The sequence below is a fragment of the Haemorhous mexicanus genome, chromosome 8, assembly GCF_027477595.1.
Source record: "Haemorhous mexicanus isolate bHaeMex1 chromosome 8, bHaeMex1.pri, whole genome shotgun sequence".
Lineage (NCBI taxonomy): Eukaryota > Metazoa > Chordata > Aves > Passeriformes > Fringillidae > Haemorhous > Haemorhous mexicanus.
Window position 1 is genome coordinate 11,464,570 of NC_082348.1, and position 22,791 is coordinate 11,487,360.

Consider the following 22,791-nt stretch of genomic DNA (forward strand, 5'->3'; position numbering starts at 1 on the left):
TTTAGTAGGCTGAAGTAATTAATGACAAAAGGAAGGAAAGTTTCAGCAATGTCTTCACTCTACCTTTTTGTCTGCTTTTCCCCCTCTATGACTGCTCTATTTGCTGTACCTAATGATGATTCTTTGTGGGGAGGAACGTGGATGAAGGAGCAAAGATCTACCTTTTGTTTTAAAGGTGTTGGGGAGTGGATGAAACAAGCTTCAGAAAAACAGAAGCCCTGCTGACTATTAATATTTTATAAACTGTGACACATTTTTGGTTTTGTTGCTTTTCTCCCATGAATTTTTCCTTAAGCCCATGGTTTTCTTAAATTGAGGCTTTGAAGGATGGGTGAAAAAGGCCCAAGAAACAGATATATCTCAGGAATTGGAGATTTCCACTTGTAAATCAGGCATTCAGACTGTGCTTATATTTATTTGAAGCTTAAATATTTATTTGAAGATTAAATATCAGTCTGAGTTGTTTATGTTAGCCAGCCATGTGGAAACCATATGCTGTACTGAAGTATCTGTCAAATAGGCTACTAGTTGATGTACTGAAACCTCTCCATGCTCACTTGAAATCATACAGAAGAAAATCTGAGATAACAGCGACTTTAAAAAAATCCTGCAAAGTTCTGCATGCTTTTGGATTCACCTCCATCCCACATGTACAGAACTGGAATCAGAACTGAGCCTAATGTGATGGTGATTAAATAAAGGAAATCCTGTACTCTGGTACATCTTCTGGCATTTGCTCTAATTCTGACCTGCATTCAGCTTCCTCATGTGTACTTGGCCTTTGTTTCCACTGTGCCAAAAAAGTGGAACTAATCCTATCTAGATCATACACAAATCTGTGCAGAGTAGTATTATAAGTTATTGCCAGTGAACATGCATTCTAAAAATTACTGAACAAGCATTTTTTCACTTAAAGTAAAACCTGTCTCATATTACTCACTAGTGTTTGTTTTTGCATCTTAAAAAAAAAAAACCCAAACATTTTCAATGCTACTTTTGGAGTCACTGGTCTTGAGTGATCATAATAAATACAATAAGATTTTTCTACAATGATCCTGAGAAAAGTGAAATGCTAGCTTTTCATTTACTGTGTTTATTCTCTTTAAGACACTGGGGATAAAAACCAAGTGGGCTTCATTGTCAGGAAAGCATTTCTTCTCTGCCAGTGTAAGCCAAAATGAGTGATGTGAGTGGGGAATGGGTATTTCTCCCCAGCTCTAAGGAGTTGCTGCTCTAAGCTCTGGTTGTAGTTGAATGTGCTCATGCAGACATTGCAGAAGCTGGCATGGGCTGCAGACGTTGGCTGCAGCGTGGTTTGTAAGATCCTGTGTGCTTGCAGCTTCTCAAAGGCTCTGCTTGCTCTCGGGGAGCTGTACTGAAGTGGTGGGGAGACAGCAATGTTCCCAAGTCCTGCTTTTATTAGTTAGGAGTAGGCAGAAACTTGTGCCTTTTAGTGCATCAGGAGAGTGCTGTGGCAGGCAGGCAGTGCTGCTGAATACTTCAGAGAAGCGTCAGCATCAAGTCCAGTTCTCCATCTCTTTCCTTTGCTAACAGCTGCAGTGGAGATCACAGAGCCAGCTCTTTAACTTAGTAGCTGTTGTGGCAGGAGCTCAGAGGCATCTCAGACCACTGTTTGGTAACCATTTCTGGCTACAGAGCATAGCCGGGATCATAAAATTCAACTTTGGATTATTCTTAAATAAACAAAACTTGTCTGTATACTTTGCTTATATATGTGTCTTCACAGTCTGTAGTAATATGCATCTTTATAAAGATAAAGCATTTATTTATGGTAGAAATTCCTGGTTATCCTGCTGGTCATGCCTGTTTTACTAGTTGATAATCTTTCTCAAAATGCATATAGGCTGGGGAGTTGTTCCGTAGTTTTCCCTGTGGTTTTTCTTTTGTCTCTACCCCCTTTGGTCTAAGACGTTCTTTTCTCATGATCATTGCCCACTGAGCATTTGACAGTATTTTAAATGGTCATCTAATTAAAGTACATTAATTATGCATCAGGCCACACATTCTGGATGGGAGTCACTGATGTGTGTAACACTGTACAGTTTTTGCCAGTGCAGTACCCATGTGCTTGCATTAGCCTTTAACCAGACAGATAAAATACCTTGGCACAGAAGGCTCCTGTTTTCTCTGGCTGTACAGGCTGTAGGCTGACAGCCTTGTTTTTTCCTTCATTGTTCTGGGATAACTGCACCTGTTTTGTTTCTTGGCTCAGAGGTGGCTGCTTGGAAAGTTTAGGATGCCCCACCATCTCACAGGAGGTGCTGGGCAACATGTCCCTGTTAATGATTGCAAATAAACATAAATGAAGGTGCTGGGAAGGGCTGGTTCTGCAGCTTCCCCAGGTCCCTCCAGCACAGCTTACTGGCTTAACTTCACCGACCCAGCCATCCTCTGAGAATTAACCCAAAAGGAAACAAGGCTGCAGTTTGGCATTTTTGTCTCCTTGTAGATATCTCTAGAAAGCTTTCTTCTGCAGGACTTGTGTGCATTAGCAGGCTTTGAAGGATGTTCTGTGGTGGCTGGAAGTGGGATTTGCAGCATTTCTGTTCCCCCCAATGTGCTCGGTGTAGCTGGAGGCAATAAGAAGCCTTTGCCGTTTTTTGTAACAGCGCTTTGTCCTAGAAACGTCAGGATGCTCTTTCCTTCCAAAAACAGCTCTGCGTGCTCCTTGTCAGTGCTTTACACCTCGGTGTTCTGCCTGTTGAGAGTGAGCATCCCTTCAAGAAGCGATAAGTGCTAACAGTAGAAACTGCAATTTCCTTGTGTTGACAATGATGGGTGTTGGGGCAGTCAGCATTGAGGTGAGCTGCACTGGTCATTGTTGCCCGAGGAGGCAGAAGGATCTGTTCAGGGAATGCCAACTCGGGAGTGCAGGCTGGAGGAGTGCCTCACCCTGTGATGTCATGGCAGCAGATGGTGCAAATAGCTGGAAATCTGGACCTGGTTGTGGGGTGGGAGTCACCTGCCCTGTCTGCACATGGGGCTCCTACCATTCACTGGTGAAAAACACTGTCCATTGGAAGGCTTCAGATTATTGGTATGGCTGCTAATTAAGTTCCACAGAATATAGGCAGTCCAGGTAACACGAAATATCACCTATCAGTTCTGCAGGTATCTCCTTGTTCCTTCAGGTTTTGGCAAATAAGCCCCAGGCTGCTGCCAGCAGGTGTCTCCCTGGGAGCTTGGTTTAATCTTGGTTGCTGTTTTCCTGTAGTTCCAACCCTCGGAAGTACTGAGAACTCAATTTCAGGTGTGGCTAAGCTTCAAGCAACCTGTAAGAACAGCTAAATTAAATTTTTTTTTTCTAATGTGTTGATTCTAATATATGACGTTATTTCTACTTTTCCCAAGCCATTTGCAAATGTCCTTTTTTGAATATGCATAGAGCAGTTTTGAAGATAATATTGGGAAAATAAGAAAACATTTGTGGCACTACTTGCATCTTTAGTAGGAGGAAGAGAAAGAGATCGGTACAAAAAACTGTTCAGGAATGGAGCTTAATCTAGACTCTGGCAATGCCCCAGAGTCTTCACCCTTGAGAATGTCCCTTAGCTCTGTCTCAGTTTACTCACACATTAAAATAACAACAAATACTTCTTGCTCTTTTTGAAAGGCTCTGCCTTTTAGATACATTTATATAATTTTTAAAGCGAATACTGTGCAAAGCTGATCACAGACCTGGCAAAGGAGGCTGTTGCCTGGGGTGCTGGATGTAGTGGGGGTGACCAGCAGCTGGGTGATGCTGATGCCCACTTTGCTGCCTGAATCCTGACGAAGTCCAGGCTGTTGCCATAAGTTTTCCAGCAAATGCAGAGATGGAGGTGAGAGCAAGGAAGGAGAAGGTGGTTCATTGTTTGCTCTTTAACCTGACACATCCCTTCTATGTGTGCATATGGAAGTGGCGCCTGAGGGAGTTCCTCTGCCTCTGCAGAATGGAATTTTGCTGTCTTGTGAAGGAAGGCAGAAAAAATCACTTTCTTTTATATAATTATTTGCATAAATAATTAAACTTCAGTAGACTTAGGCAAAAATTTTACATTGCCACTGCAGTGCAGCATGGAGGATGAATATTAAAGTGGGAAATAGTGAAATCTGCAGTTCGGGTATGACAGGATGCTGTGACAAGGCTCATTCCTGTAGTTCTGTCAAAAGATCTTTTCTGACTCTAAAAGATCTCCCTGAGCCATCCTGCATCAACAGCCTTTCTCATTGATTGGTATCTCTAGGGCTCAGGGACCCACTTTGTCTTTTATCTCTGAAGATTATGCTAATGAGAGCACAGTGAGGAGAGAGTAATAAGGTGGTGCAATTTAAAGGGTATTTTGAAGGGTCCACAACAAAACTGCAGCAGCACCCCTGAGCACACTCAGCAGGGAAAGCCACAGCAGTGAAACACAGAAGCAGCACCGTGGTGTGGAGTCTGTCAGAGGCTCTGAAATAGCTGGTGTGTTTGTGAAGGCTGGGGAGATGTGTGGACAGCCTGGCAGGGAATGGAGGGTGGGTGCCCCACAAGGCATAATGACCAACCTCTGGGAAACCACAGGGGTAAGTGCAGGGCAGGGAGAAGCTGCTTTTGCTCTTTAAATTGAAACTTTATGTAAATGAATGGGCTTTTGGGGCGGGTGTGTTTTTCCAAGGTATGCACTGTGGATTTCCTGGTGCTCTTGAGGTCTGGGGGAAGGCTGTGTGGCTGGTTGGAAAAAGCACTGTGGGAATATTGTATTTCCAAGGATTACTTTGAGGAAAGTAAATCCTTATCTCTGTGTCTTCTGCACTTTGATTTTGCCTTATGTGCATGTCTGTGTCTGTCTCTCAGTTGCTTAATTTTAAAAAATCATTAGGGAGTAAAGGCTGTGTCTGTGCAACTCCTCACACATGGGTGTTTGATTCTTGTTTAAGTGTCTGTATGAACTGTAGTAAAGTAATTGGTGAAACTTATAAATCCTCGCTCTTAATGATTTTATTTCAATATTGGATGCTTTTGTGATTTATTTTGGTTGTTTGAGCTGATGCTCTTTCCTTCAGTATCATAGTTATTATGTTGTCTGCTATTGATACTTCATTTAATAAAGCTGATAGGAATGTAACATTTGTACCACCTCTTTTCTAAATCTCCTTAAAGCTAATGGAAACTTTCCTATGGCTGAAAACTGGCTAAGTCACAGTTTCACTAACTCTTAAAAACTCCCATTTCCAGGTGTGTTAGTTTCATGATCAGATGTTTCTTAAAACTTTCGTTTGCTGTGGTTTTAGTTGTGCTAGTGCTCATAGATGATATTAGAGGGGGCATGTTGTGACTTGTTGACGTGATAGCATTAATACTGTCAACATTATGGTCAAAAAGGTTCTGTTTTGAAGTAAACAGGCTCATTAAATCCTTTTTATTTGTCTCTTGTTTTCAAGTCTTTAAAACTCTTGTTCTCAGTCATGCCTGCAGCCATCCATCATGGCTACATCTTAAATTGGAGTAATCTGATTCCAGGATTGAAAATTTTAATGTTCCTCAGAAAAATAACTTAAATCATCATAAGCTGCATGATTTCAGATCAGTCTTCTGCAGGACGATTTTGTTTGAATTACCAGGCTAGTCCCTGAGAGCAGATTTTGAATGTTGCTGGGCTATTGCTTATTCTTGCAGATTGAAGTTGGAATTTACTTTCCATATGCTTATTGTGTCTGCCTAGTCTGGTGTTGGATGGGGTCAGGTCAAAGTGTACAACAATTTCCTCATACCAGTTTGGTACAGTTAATTTTATCATACTGATATGGGTTTAATAAATATGGGGTTCCTCACTAACAGGAATGTACTTTTTAAATTACTTCTATGCCTAAATGTTCTGCTTACAGAGGGATGGCAGGCATAAATACTCTGAAATTGCTGTTGGGTGCTTGGGTCTAAGCAGTGTGTGTATTAGAACAACAGCATCTGTAAATATAATGTATTTGGAGCAGAAGCTTGGACACCCAGCAGAGGGTGACAACAGAAGTCACAGCTGGAGATGGGGGTGCCAGGTGCTGCCCTGGGTGGAGGGCATGAGCTGAGATGTCAAAGGGGTGTCTGTCTCAAAAATATGGTCCAGTGCTCATGGACTCGTGCTTGGCAGAAAGGATTAAAGAGGAACACACCCTGCCTTGGTTGTTTTGCTGGTGTGTGTTCTTGGCTTGTAAAGGGCTCTCAGATCTTCAGGGTGCTGGGCTTTGCCCACCTAGTGGGGATTGAGTATGGAAGCTGGAAGTGCTGTAATGTTTGTCAGCTTTAGCAGCTACCTGTCTGCTCCTGGTGGAGCATGCCATAGGAATGGTGGGGAGGCAGGTTCCTCTGGTGTCATCCACGTCCATCTGCACCCAAAAGAGGGATTCTTCTGAGAGTGTTGCAGGTGATTCATACAAGAGGTACCCATTCTGCCTGCTTCAGCTGCTCTGATGCTTGGAAATGGAACAGATGATGAGTGGGCACAGTGGGCCCAGAACAAGTTTAATCCTTTACAGAGCTGAATCTCAAGACCACGGTGGTGCATCTTTGTAAGGAACAGATATGATGGAAAGCTCTCTTCCCAGTCTGTCATCACTACAGAGTAGCTGTCTTTTCTAAAGCTTACAAACAAATAACTAAAAGACTTGCATTTGACATCCTAAAGTTTTTAAAAGCCAGAAAGCATCTTTTTTCATTGGAAAGGACATTTGAGGCTCTGCTTTAAAAGGTCCCAGGCTGGTGGTGCAGGCACGGGAAGTGCTGGCCCTTATTTGCCATGGTTCCTGAAAAGCAGCCTCTTCTCCCCACTTTCCACCTTGCCCAGACCTGAAGGGGTTACGTTTTAAAATGAATAATGACTAAATTTATTCGTCATGGACAAATGATGACAGCTGTTGAGATGCTCCTGTTAGCGCTTCCCAGGGGATAAAGTCAGGCTGGCTCCTGGTGCAAGCCAGCCGAGCCAGGCACACTCAGCTCATCTTCATCCCGGATTATTTGTCCTGGCTTCCCCTCGCTAGGAGGGAATTTCCTCCCTAGAAATGAACCAAAGTTTGCTGGGCTGAAATGGGTGTTGCTAATAAGAATTGTGCAGATCTGCAGCCACAGAGAGAGAGGACAGAGGCCATGGCTGTTTAAATCCACGTGTGAAGACAGCATGCTTAATGAATCCAAGGGGCAATGATTGATTATGTTCTGGACTGAAAGCCGCGGCGCTCCGTGAAGCACTCTTACATCTGGGCACGCTATGGAAAATATGAAGGAATGTTGAGGAAGCTTATTTGCAGAAGGATATGTACTTGTAAGCAATTTTCTCTTCTTCTTAAATAATGTAAAGGAATTGAAAAGCGTAAAGCAGATTGTCTTCTCTCTGTCTCTGAGACAGCAGAGTGGCGAGCAGACAAAGGCCTCTTTTATAAGGGCATATCTTTGACAGAGAGTACTGTAAGGTCCTTTTAAATGAGCACTGGGGGTGTCCTGGGATGGGAGAATGTCAGTGGTTATTTAATGTTAGATCAGGGCACTGATTCTGCTTCAGTGAACCTCAGCTGGTGTCCTGAGAGTTACACCCATGCTGAATTTGCCATTTGCAGATACGCTGAAAAATATGATCCCAGTTCTAATTGTTATGAGCAGGAAACAATGGGTGGCAAAGAAAAAAAAGGGTTTTGTAACAATAATGTATAGTAGCTTGGTTTTCTGTTCTTCTCTGTACTCCTGTGTCCAGGTTCCTTTCTGTTCTTTGTTTCTCTTTCTGTTCTGTACACGTGCTGCTGGCAGACTTGATGTGCAGTTCTGAATGTGGTGCTGTCATTCTGCACTGCTCAGATGAGAAAATGCTGTTGGGTTATTGAAGGGGTATTCTGGTTTGATAAATATGTAATGCTTAGTTTGCAGACTTAATGAGCAGAAAGATGTGATTGTAATCCAGTCATCCCCAGCACTGTGGGTGGGCTGGTTTGATTTTTGGAGTGTGTTTTTTTTGCTAATGCTCAGAAAAGCCTGTTTTAGAAGGAAATGATAGTCTATTTAGTTGCTAAAATGCTACAGGAGTGCAATGTTTTTAATATCTGGATTTTTTTTAGTTTTGATTTATTATATGAAATAGGAAACCACACCCTCTTCTCCCTTCAGCAGGCTGAGGCTTTAAAAATGCATATAGAAGAGGAAGTGAGTTAACTAAGGCTGCATCTAGACAGCCAGAAATGCCGCTGATGGGGGATTTTATTACCTCATGAAAGAGGCTATGAACTAGTAAAACTACCTTTTGTTTCAAATATGACTGACTTTCTCCTGGCTGTTAATACACATATGTCAAATAATAGTTTGCTAAATATTTATACAGGAGCTTTTGAAATAATTGCACCTGGAACAAGTTTTGCTCAGAAGTTTTTGGATTGAATATCTGTCCAAGTCTTTCTGAATCACTTAAAGCTTGTCCTAGAGGCTTCAGAGATTACACATTTTAAAGCCTATTTTGATCTGCCCTGACCTTGGTGCAGCTCACACCAAGAAGTGTTTTTGAAATAATTCCTAGTTTTAAGTAGACTGTGTCTTTTGGGGGAAAAAAATGTCAGTTTTGCTTTTTTAAGAACTGCCTGTGGTAGAATTCACTGGGTGATGCACCTCCTAACCTCACAGAGGGTCAGCCCTGTGATTATTGCAAAAAATGGAGCAGGGTGGAAGAGAGGGAAAAAAAGGAAACTCAGAATTTAATTTGTTTTTAACCTCTAGTCAGTTGCCTTGTTGTATATTTTTCTATTAGGTGAGAAACAATATTAATAAATCACATTGGAAAACTGTGTTAATAAATCTTCAGTAGCTGTGTTAACACAGAACATAATCAAGCAACTTATTAGGAATGTGGCTAGACTAAACAATCTCTTGCAGAGAATTTTCATTTAGTTGAATTAAAAACATATTTTCTAATCCTTTAATCATTCTCATGATTGTTCCCTGAGCTCTTTTCAAATTAGTTTTGAATTACATATGTCAGAACAAGCCTGGTGTCAACAGGGAGATAGCACGGTCTCCATGGCTGCCTTCAGGCTCCGTGTTAAAGAGACAGCCCACATCCTAATTGAGGTTTATATTCTCTTCAGCTGTGTGACCTGAAATTTATCTAAGTTAAAGTTCTTCTGTTAACTTTTGCCTTGTCACATTTTCCTGAACAACAGTACAAGTACCAATTATTCTTTTACCCCTTTCCTTTAGAGTTGCTTTTTTCCCCTAGCCCTTTCCCATATTTCAAGACATCTTAAACATCAAAATGAAGAGATGTCTTTGTCCACCTTTTTTCACTTTTTGTATGTTTTTGTACTGTGTTAGTATTGAGTTGTGATGGGAGTATGGCATCATATGCCCTGCTGCATATCAAAAATGGGTGTGTAGGTTTTTAGATGATCTGTGATAGTCCTCCTGTGTCCAGCTGCTATTATGCCAGTGCCACTTAGGGCAGAGAAAACTGAAGGTGGTTGAGCTGAGAGCAAAACAGGCTTTTCTTCTTGTTCTTTTGCCTCCCCAAGAATAGGCCTATACTGTTACCAAGTTTTTTTACTTGCAGAAAGCTCAGCCTGTATTAAATTTCACTTATTAGTGTTTCGCTAGGAGCCTGTATTTGTTACTAGATGTTCCCAGATGCTTTCCTGAGCAGGGATGGATTAAAGCACCTCCTTGACTTTGTGCCAAGTGAAAATTGTCAAGGAAATGTTCCTAATCTGGTGGAGAGTAAGTGTGTGTACCTTAGGCTGCTGGAGAGGGACGAGCATGAAGCTGATCTCAAATTTTGAATGAAGTGTTCCTGTGGAGAAGCTGAGTGATGGGGGCTGAGCTGGCTTTCTAGCCTCAATAATTACGTGTTCCATCTATATCAGCTGCCCAACTGCTTTGTCACCTTTCAACCTAAGGCTGTTTTTTCAAGTGAATTAGCTAATCTGTGTAAAACTGCAATATAAGCAGTCCTTTGGAATTGAAGTAACCTTGACTGAGAATCAAAGCAGCTGTAATTCCCTTTTAGTTAATTTATTTTCACATTTGGTGGTAGAGGCTGAAGTTGGAGGTCCACAGAAGGTTCTATAAGATTTAATGCACCTTATAATCATAATGTTTTTATGAATTTGAGGAAACTTTTTGTATTTCCTTGTAAGAAATCTCTGGTGTTAATTTAAAGATTTAAAGGGGATTTGTAGCTCCAAATGGGTCTGTGATTAATGGTCTGTGGTTCATCAACAACAAGGGTGTTGCCATGTGAACTTTGCTGGGTGGCTGTTTATCCTTGGTCTGGTGCAGGCAGTTGCTGCTGGATCTTGGATTTGCTTGTGGTCTTAGTTTCACTACAGTCCATGTCAAAAGATCTCTTGGAGACATAAATGTGAGCGCTGCAGACTGTCAACACCCCAAGTATTTTCTGGGGCTTGCATCTTTTTGCTGTAGATTTGAAGTTCATTCTTTTCATCTGAATGCACTCATTTAAAGGGTTTATAACAGAGTGGCTGCAGTAGTGAAGGATTGGGTTCAGTGAGCTGGTGGCATTCCATGAGTAACTGGATTTTAGCACGAGGACACTGCTGAGATGGGAGCTGGCAGAGCAGGCTGGAAAATAGAGCATGTTTGCCATAACATGGGCATGTTCCTTGGGACATCCCTTTCCTTCATTCTTACAGCTGAGTGTGGTTTTTTTGGCAGATAAAATTTTTGATGATGAAGACTCCGTGGATGGGAACAGACCTTCCTCAGCCAGCTCCTCAACATCTTCAAAGGCCCCTGCAAACTCACGCAGAGTTGGGATGGGCACTACCCGCAGACTTGGCTCTGCACCTCTGGGCTCCAAGTCTTCAAGTAAGCCAATAGCCTGCATAAATTGATGTGTCTGTGAAGTATTTACAGTGTTCATATTGAGCTTCCTGCAAGCACTTCCAGACTGGCCCCCAGAATCCAGTAACAAATTTTTCCCTATGCAGTCATTATGTCTGTGTTCTCTGCATGCCACAACCAGAGTCTGGTAGGATGAATCTCCAAGCAATCCCCACATCCCCATAATTTATTTTGCATTTTGTGAGAGGTTGCACCTGTGTGGTTGTGCACTGAGGGCTGTAAGTAAAGCAGTTGGTGCTCCAGTGTGTAGATTCTTGCCTTTGTAATTCCAACTCTATCTGAACTGAGGCTGCTTATAGCTATATAAGCTATATAGCCACACCTCAGCCCTTGCAGTCTTAACTTGACACACTGGCTTTCTTTTAAGACCTTTGGGCATTTCTGGTAATGAAGATGCCAAAAGAATACTGATCAGTCATTCTGAATGTTAGCACTTATTCTACATGTAGCTCTAATTCTATATGTGTCCTAGGGAAAGGGAGAAAGTTCCTTATATCAGGCAGTCTCTAATCTGATTAGTATTCCAGAGATTGTTTATCTTCCTTATCGTTCGTCTGTTTGTGCACCTGTCAGATCTCCACCTTCATCTATTATAGATGGGATTAAATCCTTTAAAATAAAGTCTCCCATATAATTAAAGTAAGTATTCCCTTTCATCTTTCAGACTGTGTCCCCTAACTGTTGAGTGAATTCTGTAATGACTTCCCTAATGTGCCCTGTGTGCCTATGAGTTGAAGGATGCCATGAATGTCTCACCAGTGCCTAGCATTGAATTTCCCTGCCTCTGCTTTCATTACATCTGCAGCACTCCCAGGCTGCACGGGTAGTGAACTTTCTCCTGATTAAGTGCCTTGATAGCTGGTGGTTTCTTAATTGATTTTCTTGTTGATAACAAGATTGAAAAGGGTTTTTTATTTGTGTGTCAGCAGCCAAAGAGGGAGCAGGTGCTGTGGATGAAGAAGACTTCATTAAGGCATTTGAAGATGTCCCAACAGTTCAGGTAAGTAGAGTTACCTCTAGAGTTATCTGCCATGCTGTACTAAAAAGCAGAAGGTGGATATAGGATCTCATGCTAATCATTGGCAAATTGTGCTTCATTGTTATGTTGGCAAATCTTTGAGGGGGAAGCGGGTTAGGAGTTGAAGGGAGGCAAGTTTTAAATGGTGGGGTGCACTAGTAGTTTGTGTGAAACCCTCTGGGAACTGAAAGCACTAAAGGTCACTTGTGTCTCAGGGATCACTGCTGTTGTGAGTGTGACAACTGGACCATGCATGTTTGCTGATTTAGCTGGATGGCTGAGATGCATCATGTACCCCCTGTCCTTCACTGGAGCTTTATATTTGGGACAGCTGAACAGCACATGTGTCCACTCATGATCTTCTGTAGGTTTTGACTAATGTAGCCACTAGTAGCTGCAGGAATGCAACTTAAAATTGTGAAACTATAGTAAAATAATGCAATATGATCCTTTAATCATCTTGTGATCATTTCTAAATTTTTGGTTGCAGGCAATGGGTGTAAATTCTGTGCATTGTGCAAAGCCAGTTGTGTCCAAGGCTAGCACATGATGTTTAAGCATTGAGGTGCAAAGAACATAAGAATGTAGTTTGGGAAGTGATCTGATTTTATGGAGTAAATCCTACATTAAGGTGCTACTCTGTATTTCAATTTGTAGATCTATTCCAGCCGGGACCTTGAGGAATCCATAAACAAGATCAGAGAGATCCTGTCAGATGATAAACATGACTGGGAACAGAGAGTTTCTGCGGTAAGTAGTGAATTTAGATAGGATCTCTATTAATAGAAGCTTTTTCTACACTGAGCTTAATCCCACTGAGGGTACTGAGAAGACCTCAGACTAAGGCTGGAATGTAGTTTTAGTGGTGAGCACCTGTTATGTTCCTCCAAACTTGTGAGAAATGTTTCCTTGTGAGACTGAATTTAAGCCACATTTGTGAGGGAAATTGCTATTTGGTATACAGGAGTCTGTTGAGACAGCATCAGGTTAAACTGGAAGTTGTGCAGCAAATCCAGGTTCAAAGCTAGAAATCTGCTAGCAGGTGCTAAAATCAAAATGTCAAGTCTTACTCAGAATATCTTAAAACTTACCTGATAAGGCAGAAAATTACTTTGCTTACGGAGGACTTATTTATACTTCTGCAAAAGGGAGGTGTAAAATAATTCAGCAAGAATCTACACACTAAAGTTTTGAATAAATAAATATGACTGTGGGAAATGTGAAAGTGTAAAATTGGATGTTATATGCATGTCAAGACCAAATACTATTTACTGAGGTGAGCTGTGTTTTCATGATACAAATAGCTGCACAGTCTTGTTTACACAGTAGACTTTCATCACTGGGGTAGCAGCTTTGCCATGTCTGTCAAACCCTGTATTACTGATCTGAGTGGCAGACTGGGCTGATTCAGCTTACTTATGTTTAATTTTATTTCTGATCTGAGTAACAGGGAGCCGAAATCGAGCCCATGTGCAGAGTCAGTGTGCATGGGAAGGCCTGTGAGGGTGTCAGAGGATTGTCTGTAGGATGAGGTGGTGGTCCCCGTAATATTAATAGGAAATTTCCCATTTTGATGGGGTCAAGGTTCCACTTCTGCTAGAGCCAGATAACTATTTTAATGAAGTCAATGGACACATTCTGGGTATAAGGCATTATTACCCAGGCCTGAGTGTGAACCATGCCCTTTAAGTCTAGATATCTTTTTAACACAAGAGTCGACTGTGAGATTACCTAAACACTAGAAGCTGCTGTAAATAGGGGAACAAAGGGGAATGTTTAAGATACCTTTTAGTTTAAAAAAATATTGTTTGGGTTATTAATGATACAGTTTGAGTAGCTGTATGCAAAACTTCTGGATTTCTGTAAGTTGGCAAGGATGTTTAGCTTATTGTACTTGGTATGTTTGCTAACCATGGGTTGAATATAAGATAGGAAATAATAAAATTACTTGGACATCAAGAATCAACTTCCTCAATACATGTAGATGAATAATTGCACAAGAAACCTGGAACCAGGTGTTGGTCTTGAACTGTTCTTATATTTGCTGCTCATTAGTAGTCACTGATGTCTTTTATGCTCCCAACAGTTGAAAAAGATCCGCTCCTTACTCTTGGCTGGAGCTGCAGAGTATGATAACTTCTTCCAGCACTTAAGGCTTCTGGACGGAGCATTTAAATTATCTGCTAAAGACCTGCGCTCTCAAGTCGTCCGCGAGGCTTGTATCACCTTGGGGTGAGTTTATTTTCTACATGTGTTTGAAATGGGATGTAGAAGAAAAGGGACAGGCAATTAAAACACAATTAGGATGCAGCTTGTGCTGCTGGTGCTATATAGTTAAAGCTAGAACAAGATTTTTCTGCATGCGTTTCCAACCCCATCATGTAGGCCACTAATTGTAATTATGCCAAGCCATGTTCCTGAGTACTAAACAATGCTGATGTGGGATGCACAGAATGAATGAGCAAGCCATGCCTTCATGCACAAGTAGGGAAGCATTGAACAATAAAGCTGGAAATGGTTATGTTTTGTTCTGGTTCACATTGAGCTAGTTTTTATTTCTGATGGTCTGTCCTTTGTGACATACTTCAAGAAAAAGTGTACTGCAGTGTTTCTGGCGTATTTTTTTTTTTTTTTAAATAGGGAGCTTCGGAGAAGTTGTAATATAAACTAACAAAAAATATTCTATCGCCTTGATCCCATTTGTTTGATAATAAATTTTTAGCTGTGCTAGTTACTTTATTTTATGCTGAACCTTACTGTTTCTCAGGGTTCAAATGAATATAGGACACAAGTTTGAAATGAAAGGAAAGGAACTGCTTTTTGAAACATGGTGTTATCTGTCCTTTGGAGTTGGAGAGGAGGTGACAGTTGCAAAGATTGAGATGTCAGATGTGCTTATGTCGCATGTTCTGTACAAGTCTGACTCGCTTTATCTTCAGCTCACTTACCAGAATGACTTCATTCTGTTTTTCAGACATTTGTCATCAGTTCTGGGAAACAAGTTTGACCATGGGGCAGAAGCCATCATGCCAACAATTTTTAATCTCATTCCAAATAGTGCCAAAGTCATGGCCACTTCTGGTGTTGTAGCAGTTAGATTAATCATTCGAGTAAGTATACATCAAAAGAGAGCAGTGTTATAATTTCCAAACACTGCAGTGTTTCTGATGAAATATGAATGCTGCTGCAATAAAAATAAGATTAATGCCTAATCTACTTTTCTGATAGTGCTGGGCTTGGCTGTCTCAGATGTTCTGCAGTCTTGTGCAGATGATGCTTGTTAAGCCTTTCCAAAATAGTAGGGGAAATGTTTCTTTTTGCAGGGCAAGATATTTCCATCTCTCTAGGAGCTGAGCAAACATTTTTCTTTGAAAGGGTGTTAGACCAGCCTTGCAGCACAGACTCATCATCTTAATTGTGCTCTAAAATACCTCCCAGACAGTCCATGTTTCTCAAAAAAGTATTAGTTCACAGTGGTGACTTCTGCCTAGTGATTCATTGGGTAAGCTGTAGGTAGCCTAATGTCTCTAAATTGTCACCATTGGCAGTTCAGATCTTCCTGCAGTGACTTCAGCTACTTGACTCACTAGAGAGTGTCATTATAGAAGAAAATCAAGTATTTGTTAAAGGTATTTTAGCTGATACATTGTAAAATATTTTTGATATTAAAAATCTGCCTGTATCTGTTAGTGTTCCTTTATCTAGCAGTTCTGTTTTTAAGTATTGAGCAACAATAAAGATCTGAGTACTGAGCTCAGGTGGCTGAAGGAGATGGTCTTTCATTCTATGGAATTGTTGTGTAAAGTTTTCTTCCTGTTCTTGTTTGTTTACTTCCAGCACACGCACATCCCTCGGTTAATACCCATCATAACCAGCAATTGTACCTCCAAGTCTGTTGCAGTTAGAAGGTGAGAATTTAGTTTGCATTTACTGCTTTTTAATAGTAAATCGATGCTTTTTGAAAATGTGAATGTATTTGTTGTTATTTGTGAGAAGGGTTGAAAACACACTTATTATAGCATGAATCTCATTCTTGTCCATGATTTAAGTTCAAATTCAAAGTCAGCTATTCTGCATAAACTGCATCACTGCAGAGAGGAAAAGGCATTTTTCCACAAGAAGAAATGGTTTTTAAACTAATTGTTGTCCTTACATGTTGTTGTAACAACGTATTATTTTGGCATTTTTACAGACATGTTCTTATTTCCCACTGCTGGCTGTTACAGTGGCTTGTGTTCTTTGAGCCAGTAAATCAGTCTTACATGAAAGCATCATCTGGAAGGGAAGTTGGACTGAATGGTCTAATGATCCTTTTTACACTTAAAATCTACGTGCTTCGGTCCACTACCTCACTGGGAGACTCTTGTCTCCTCCTGATACATTAACTGGTTCTCTGAGTTAGACAAAAGGAGGGGCTTTGTGGTTGCTGTATTTGGTGACAAACCTTGAACACGTTTCAGCACACTCGTGCCTTAAGGTTCTTGAAGTGAGGAAGGGAGATTATTGTGGGAAGGTCTCTCCCCACATGTTGCTAACTGTGAGGTTTCTGTGTGATGCCTGGACTAAGAGGTACAGAGTATCAGTGTCAATCTTCTGGGCCTGTATCCTGTTTATTGAAAAAGGAAGCTTCCAGGATTGTTTTCTGGCAATCCCTCTCTTCAGGATTCTCTATAGCAAGCTGCCTCCAATTAATACTTCTGTTTATTAATGGTTTTTTTAGAGCTGTTGATATTTTTATTGAGGTCAACACTGAATTTTGATGTCCCAAAACACTTCCTAAGCAAACATGGCTGTTGTTCAGAGTCAGGTATGGCAAAGCCAGTGTGCCCCAATTAACTTAAACTCAGCATTTCTTCTCTCTCCTGTCAGGCGCTGCTTTGAATTTTTAGACTTGCTGTTGCAGGAGTGGCAAACACACTCCTTAGAAAGGTAAGTTCTGAGTACAGGTGGGTTTGTTCTCTCCTACTTATCTGGAGAGAAGGAGATAATTTCCTGGGTCATTCTGGAGAAAGGATCATTTAGGAGAGAAGATTGTATTAGGCAGCTGTAGTAGAGATGTTTTTGCCACCCAAAAGAAGCATGTTTGCACATACATTGTTTGTTCTGTAGTTTTGTCAGAGTTTGGTGAGTATGTCTCCTATGCCAGCCTTGGAAAACCTGGCTGAGCAAATCCCTGAACTCAATAACTTTTGTTTAAGATTTTTTTTTTCCTTTTGCACCCTGAAGTGAGATGATGAGGTGAAGTCTGCTGCATGTCTTATCATGAGCTTCTGAGACATCTACATTACTTCAAACTAGTGACCAGTTGAAGTAATTTTGCAGGGAGAGACTGGGACACAATTCCTTAGCCCTAGACTGCACAGGACTATTTATGGCTTAGGAGGCTGTTCTTCAATCCAGGCAGTTTGGATAGCTAAGTAAAGGTCTGTGAAGGATGCTCTTGGCTGTTTCCTAGACAGCAGTGTAGATGAAATAAAACTGACTTGTAAAAATAAATAAAGGGCACAAAAGATCCTTGATGGAAATGAAAGGATGTGGTGAACTGTTTTGTTCTCAGAAACCAAGGCAAAATCAAATTAGTCTTTTTTTTTATAAGTGTGGCACATCTTTCTGAACTGCTGGATAATATTTTCTTTCTTATTCCAGGCACATATCAGTGTTGGCTGAAACAATAAAGAAGGGAATTCATGATGCAGACTCTGAAGCCAGGATAGAGGCAAGAAAGTAAGTGGAAGCTGTTGCTGGTGTCTCTTCTTCCTCCCCTTCTTTGCCCCTGTTTTGCAAGTCAGTGATATTGCGTGGTTGAGACAAAAATCCAGTCAAAATACTTTCTCCTGACTTCCCAGTTGGTGGAAAAAAGGGAGGCTGAGGGGTGACCATTCTGTACAGTTCCTTGTGGAGGGGAAACAGAGAGGGAGATGCTGATCCTTTCTTCCTGTGATCTGGTGATAGACAGGTGGGAATGCTTTATAACTCTGACAGGGGGAGTTCTGGCTGGACATCAGGAAACATTTCTCTACTAAAAGAGGGGTCAAACACTGGAACAGGGTTCCTACAGAAGTGGTCAATGCCCCAAACCTGTTTCAGGGGTACGTGGATAGTGTCCTTAACAACAGACTTTAACTTTTGGTCAGCTCTGAATTGGTCAGGCGGCTCTACTGCATGTCTCTTATAGGTCCCATCCCACTGAAGTAGCCTATTCTATTGTTATTTGTTACTCTTGAAATCAAAGTCCTTGTGCTAGTACACTGCTAAATGGTATCCTAAATTAAGGTAGTATTTTATGACTGTAAAAAAAAAATTGTGTATATGAATAGGAAGTTTTAATATTTGCAATTAATTTTATTCTTTTGAAGATCTTATGCATTTCCATTAATATGATCATACTTACAGTAGTATCTGTGTACCAGGATCCTGCTTTTCTGAACAGAACACTACAGGAGCATTCTTCTGCAGAAAGGGGATAGTGTAAAACATGAAAACAATGAATAATAAATTTTATTAATCTAAATGCTGTGTTTTAAGCAGTGGTGTTTCACAGTAGGATGCTTAAATCCTTTTGAAAGGCAGCATGTCCATCACTGAAAATTACAGTAGTCACTCAGACTTCACAGCAGGTGACTAGTTAAGCTGAATAGACAGCAAGGAGAATGGCATGGGACTTCAGAGAGCATGCTTAATTCTCTCTTCCCATGTTTATTCAATAGTAGTGTGGCTGAAGGTGAGACAGAAATTTGTTTTCTTCTTGTGATGTGAGAGTGCATGTGGCTTCTCTGAGGACTGGCTGTCACACACAAACAATTCTTGATTCATTTGAGCTAATGATCTTACTCTTGAACTGCTCATTAATTGCCCCTTGAAAAGTACTAAGAGTCTTCATCTCCTTTGTGCCTCAAGAGTGAATGGTGTTTAGCCATCAGCCAGGAGGTTTGGTCCGTAGAGGAATTCTTCCCTCATCTTAAAATGCTCTTTTATTTAATCTTGGCACTGATTTGAAGTGCACGTGAGCATCTCCTTCCTTTTTCTTGTTGGTTTGTTGGTTTTTTTTTTTTTTTTCCAAAAAGACAGGCAGCAGCCTCAGCTCAGTACAGAGACATGTCTCTGCAGCATTCTTGGAGACCTCTTGGTTAAACTTAAGGAAGAAAACAGCAGCTGGTGCTTTACTCAATCAGACCCATTCATGTGTGTTCTGCCTTTGGCATAGTTTTGAAGTAGCTACTGCACACCCAGTCCCAAACTAGTGTCAGTCTGGTGGGCCTGCAGTCTCCCATGTGCAGTAGACAGCTGGAGGGATGAGGGTTTCTTCCCTAATGCAGCTTTGTTGGCTACTCCTGTTTTTACAACAGATGCACCAAATGGTTCTTTTATTTGGTTTGTCTTTTGTGCAGCTGTTTGAGCAATACAATGGTTGAAAAAGCTGTTTGTCTTAAATGTAGGTGCTTGGAAGTGCCTTGGGCAGTAGGTGCTTGGAAGTGCCTTGGCATTGGCCCCACTGATGGGTATAGTGAGAATGGCTCTGGCTGTGCCTTCGTGCCACAGCCCCCTAAAGCATGACAAGGGGGTGTTCACAGTGCTGTGCCTCATTTCCAGGTGCTACTGGGGTTTCCACAGTCACTTCAGCCGAGAGGCAGAGCATTTGTACCACACCTTGGAGTCTTCCTACCAGAAGGCCCTGCAGTCCCACCTGAAGAACTCTGACAGCATCGTGTCCCTGCCACAGTCGGATCGCTCCTCCTCCAGCTCCCAGGAGAGTCTCAAGTAAGGCTTTCTGTGTCACTACCTCTCTCCATTTAAACAACTGCTGACAGACAGCTCCATTAAACTGAAGGGAGCCATCACATTGCTTTGTCTCATCTGGTCATTATTTGGACTCTACACTTGGTTACTCCAAAATAGATTTGTTTGTTTGTTTGTTTGTTTGTTTGGTTGTTTTTTACCTAAAACTGTATGAACAACAAAACCCTCCACTGGCTTTAAAATATAATCATTATCTTGACTCCATTAATAATTTTCTAGGAGGCTATTTGTGCTCAGCAGATACTGTTAGTTATTCCTTTCAGATGCTTAAAACAGGGCTTAGATTGAAGTTCTGCCTTTAGCATTAATCCTAGAGGTCTGTCTTTTTCCAGATAAAAGAAAAGAAATGACAAACTTGAGTTGTAACTGCAGAGTCAATATGTAACTCTTTATGTTGAATGTATGTATTTTATCTACTCTCAGATATACAGTCAACTTAGACTCCAAAAGTGTGTGATTTAAGTGTAACACCTATATGAAAAATACCCATAACTTACTGGTCTAACTTTTTAAATCTACAAAAAGTGTTCTTAAAAATATTTTTTTGCACAAATGATGTGAGTACTTATTTATTTCTTAGTGCTTTTATAAATAATTTCATGGTGGTGCTGTATTCTTAACAAGCTTTGGTAGTTTATTTCTGCATATAAATAATTTCCTATTAACTTAATTGTGTACTCAGGGAACAGAATTGTACTGCTCTTGATGACTGAAATAGAAGTTTTGTTCTAATAAGTGTTTGCATTAACTTCCAGCCGTCCACTGTCTGCCAAAAGAAGTCCTACTGGAAGTACAACATCAAGAGGTGAGAACAGGAGCTGAAAAATGTGCTCAGGTGTTGCTGAGGAAGTGTGACATTGTGATAATCAAAAAGCAACTTTGATCACTGCTTACTGCTCCCTAAAACAGCAGTTCAAAATGTTGAAATTTTAATTACTTTTGGATTTTACACCATATTTTGTACATCAGCTGCTGATAAAATAATGCTTTTAAAAGAAGTTAGTAAATCAATAATTTCTTACACCTGAAGGGAAGCCTAAAAAGCCTTGAAAATTGTAGCCAAGGTATGCTTTGTAATAGCTTGAATAAACTGCTGCTGATGCTAAGACATGCAGCTACATAGTCTAATAGTGCCTTCAGTTTTACAGTTTTTGTTATTTATTCTCTGTGGTTTCAGCACTTATTGGAGGTGTCGGCACACAAGTCCTACAGCGTTAATTCCATCTCATTGTTAATCTGTTTTTCTTGTCAGATGGAATATTTAGGTACAGCTTTTCTGTCCTAAGTAAATGCATACAATAATCTAAATAATACATTTTAATATAGAATATAATAGACAAAACCTTGTTGGTAAAAGATAAGCTGCCTTTTACACCTGACCAAGGCTGGGTTCTGGCTGGTTTTTCTGTAACTGCTGAGACCTACTGAGACCTTTGATTCAAGGAATGTTGTTGTGTAACCTACTTGACTGTGCACACAAATGCATGTTTGCTTGCAGCTGAGTAGTCAAGCTTCATGCTTAAGAGGGTGAGCATCAACAAGTGATGGGAACAACGATCCTCATGAGAAGATGAGGTGTTGGGAAGGAAGTTATTAGAACCTGGACTGAAGGACCTGCAGGTCTGTTTTTGGCCAGCAACTCTCACGTGCCAGTGATGGGTACTGTGGTTGAACTTTCCCATCTAGACTCTATTAGAAATTTCTTTTTACTGGCCTGACAGCCTTTTTATCTTATCATTTAAGCTTTTAGAACTTTATAAAGTTCTTAGAGGTAGTATCAGGGCAGCATTGATGAAGTATCTTTGCAGGCAGTGTGGGGAAGCCCACATTGCCCTGATAAAGCATTCTTAGTTGAGGTATTTCAGTGCCAGCAGGGAATGTTAAAAATAGTACTTTAAACTGCTTGTCAGGCTCTTTGAAGCACACAGCTCAAAAAATTAATCTTCTTTATTCTGGATCTCCCACTCCCATCTGCAGCATCTACAGTAAGTACAAAATCTGTGTCAACACCAGGATCTCTGCAGCGATCCCGCAGTGACGTCGATGTGAATGCAGCAGCTAGTGCCAAGTCAAAAGTGACGTCTTCTGGAGCATCCACCCCCTTCAGTTCTGCTGCAGCCTTGCCCCCAGGGTCATACGCATCACTAGGTAAATCTACGTGTTCTACAATTGCAGTTAGCTCCCTTTAGTGCCTCGCAGTTTTATTGGAATAATAAACTCTGACTAGAAGAACGTACCTCTGAGATAGTTACCAGCTCTCCAGGATCAGTGTGTGATCTCTTGCCCTTTGGGATTAAGGAAAAAAAATATACAGCTGAACTGACTTGAAGCAACAGTTTTGAGTTGTGTAGTAATCAGCGTCTCACAGATTGAGGACAATGCTACTCAATTCCTTTTGACATGTTCCCCTGTCTCTTTTCCTTCTTTTCCTTCCCTCCTTTCCTGAAACTGCTTTTCCATTGTTTTATGCTTTGAATAGTACATCTTAGTTGAGTTTGCTTCCTTTCTGTTTCACAAAGGAGAAAGATGGAGAAGCAAAGAGGAGGTCGGCCTTGCCATGTCATCAGACTGGATATAAGTATCTGTTCCTTAAGCTGACTCTTTGGATTATAGCCACATGTCACATTATTCCCTCAGGGCATTGTGTATTGCCTTCAGGTGTCTCAGGGTTTCTTAAAACAAACTTTGCATTGGATCTTTCTCTCCTGGAGTTGCCATCGAGGGAGTCAGGGCGGAGGAAATGCAAGGCAGTGATTGACACCGTATTTGCTGAGCTTCATCTCAGTTGTGAGCAGAGCTGATCATCTGAGCTCCTTCCTCATTCTGCTGGTTTCACACTAATCTAATCCCAGATTTGCCATCGATCTACCTTTACAACAGGGAAGAAACTCAGGGGTCTGTGCTCTTGATTTGACCTGTGTACATTGTCTTCACTGAGAAGGGTTGAGGAGTTTCTTCTTTTAATGTAGGGCATTTGCTCTTTAACCTGTTAAAAAGGAAGTGGTGAATTATATAGGGATGATTTTTATGGATTCGATTTTCAGACGGGTTTCTTTCACATCTGAAATATTTTACCTTGGCTTAGATCTGTTGGTTGTATTCAGTTCAG

At 40.9% G+C, this 22,791-nt stretch overlaps 1 protein-coding gene across 6 annotated transcripts in view; it reads left to right on the plus strand.

Moving 5' to 3' along the window:
• CLASP1 (cytoplasmic linker associated protein 1) overlaps nt 1-22,791 on the plus strand; it is a 169,878-nt gene that overhangs the window by 68,827 nt on the left and 78,260 nt on the right. For 4 of the 6 annotated variants that reach the window (XM_059852741.1, XM_059852742.1, XM_059852744.1 and 1 more), the window contains exons 9-19: nt 10,679-10,831; nt 11,794-11,867; nt 12,543-12,635; nt 13,972-14,117; nt 14,860-14,995; nt 15,723-15,793; nt 16,755-16,814; nt 17,532-17,609; nt 19,476-19,643; nt 20,438-20,487; nt 21,660-21,830. In XM_059852741.1, the coding sequence (XP_059708724.1) occupies nt 10,679-10,831; nt 11,794-11,867; nt 12,543-12,635; nt 13,972-14,117; nt 14,860-14,995; nt 15,723-15,793; nt 16,755-16,814; nt 17,532-17,609; nt 19,476-19,643; nt 20,438-20,487; nt 21,660-21,830 (1,200 nt within the window). The remainder of the gene's footprint in view (nt 1-10,678; nt 10,832-11,793; nt 11,868-12,542; nt 12,636-13,971; nt 14,118-14,859; nt 14,996-15,722; nt 15,794-16,754; nt 16,815-17,531; nt 17,610-19,475; nt 19,644-20,437; nt 20,488-21,659; nt 21,831-22,791) is intronic. The other 2 variants (XM_059852746.1, XM_059852743.1) reach the window with 1 other exon arrangement.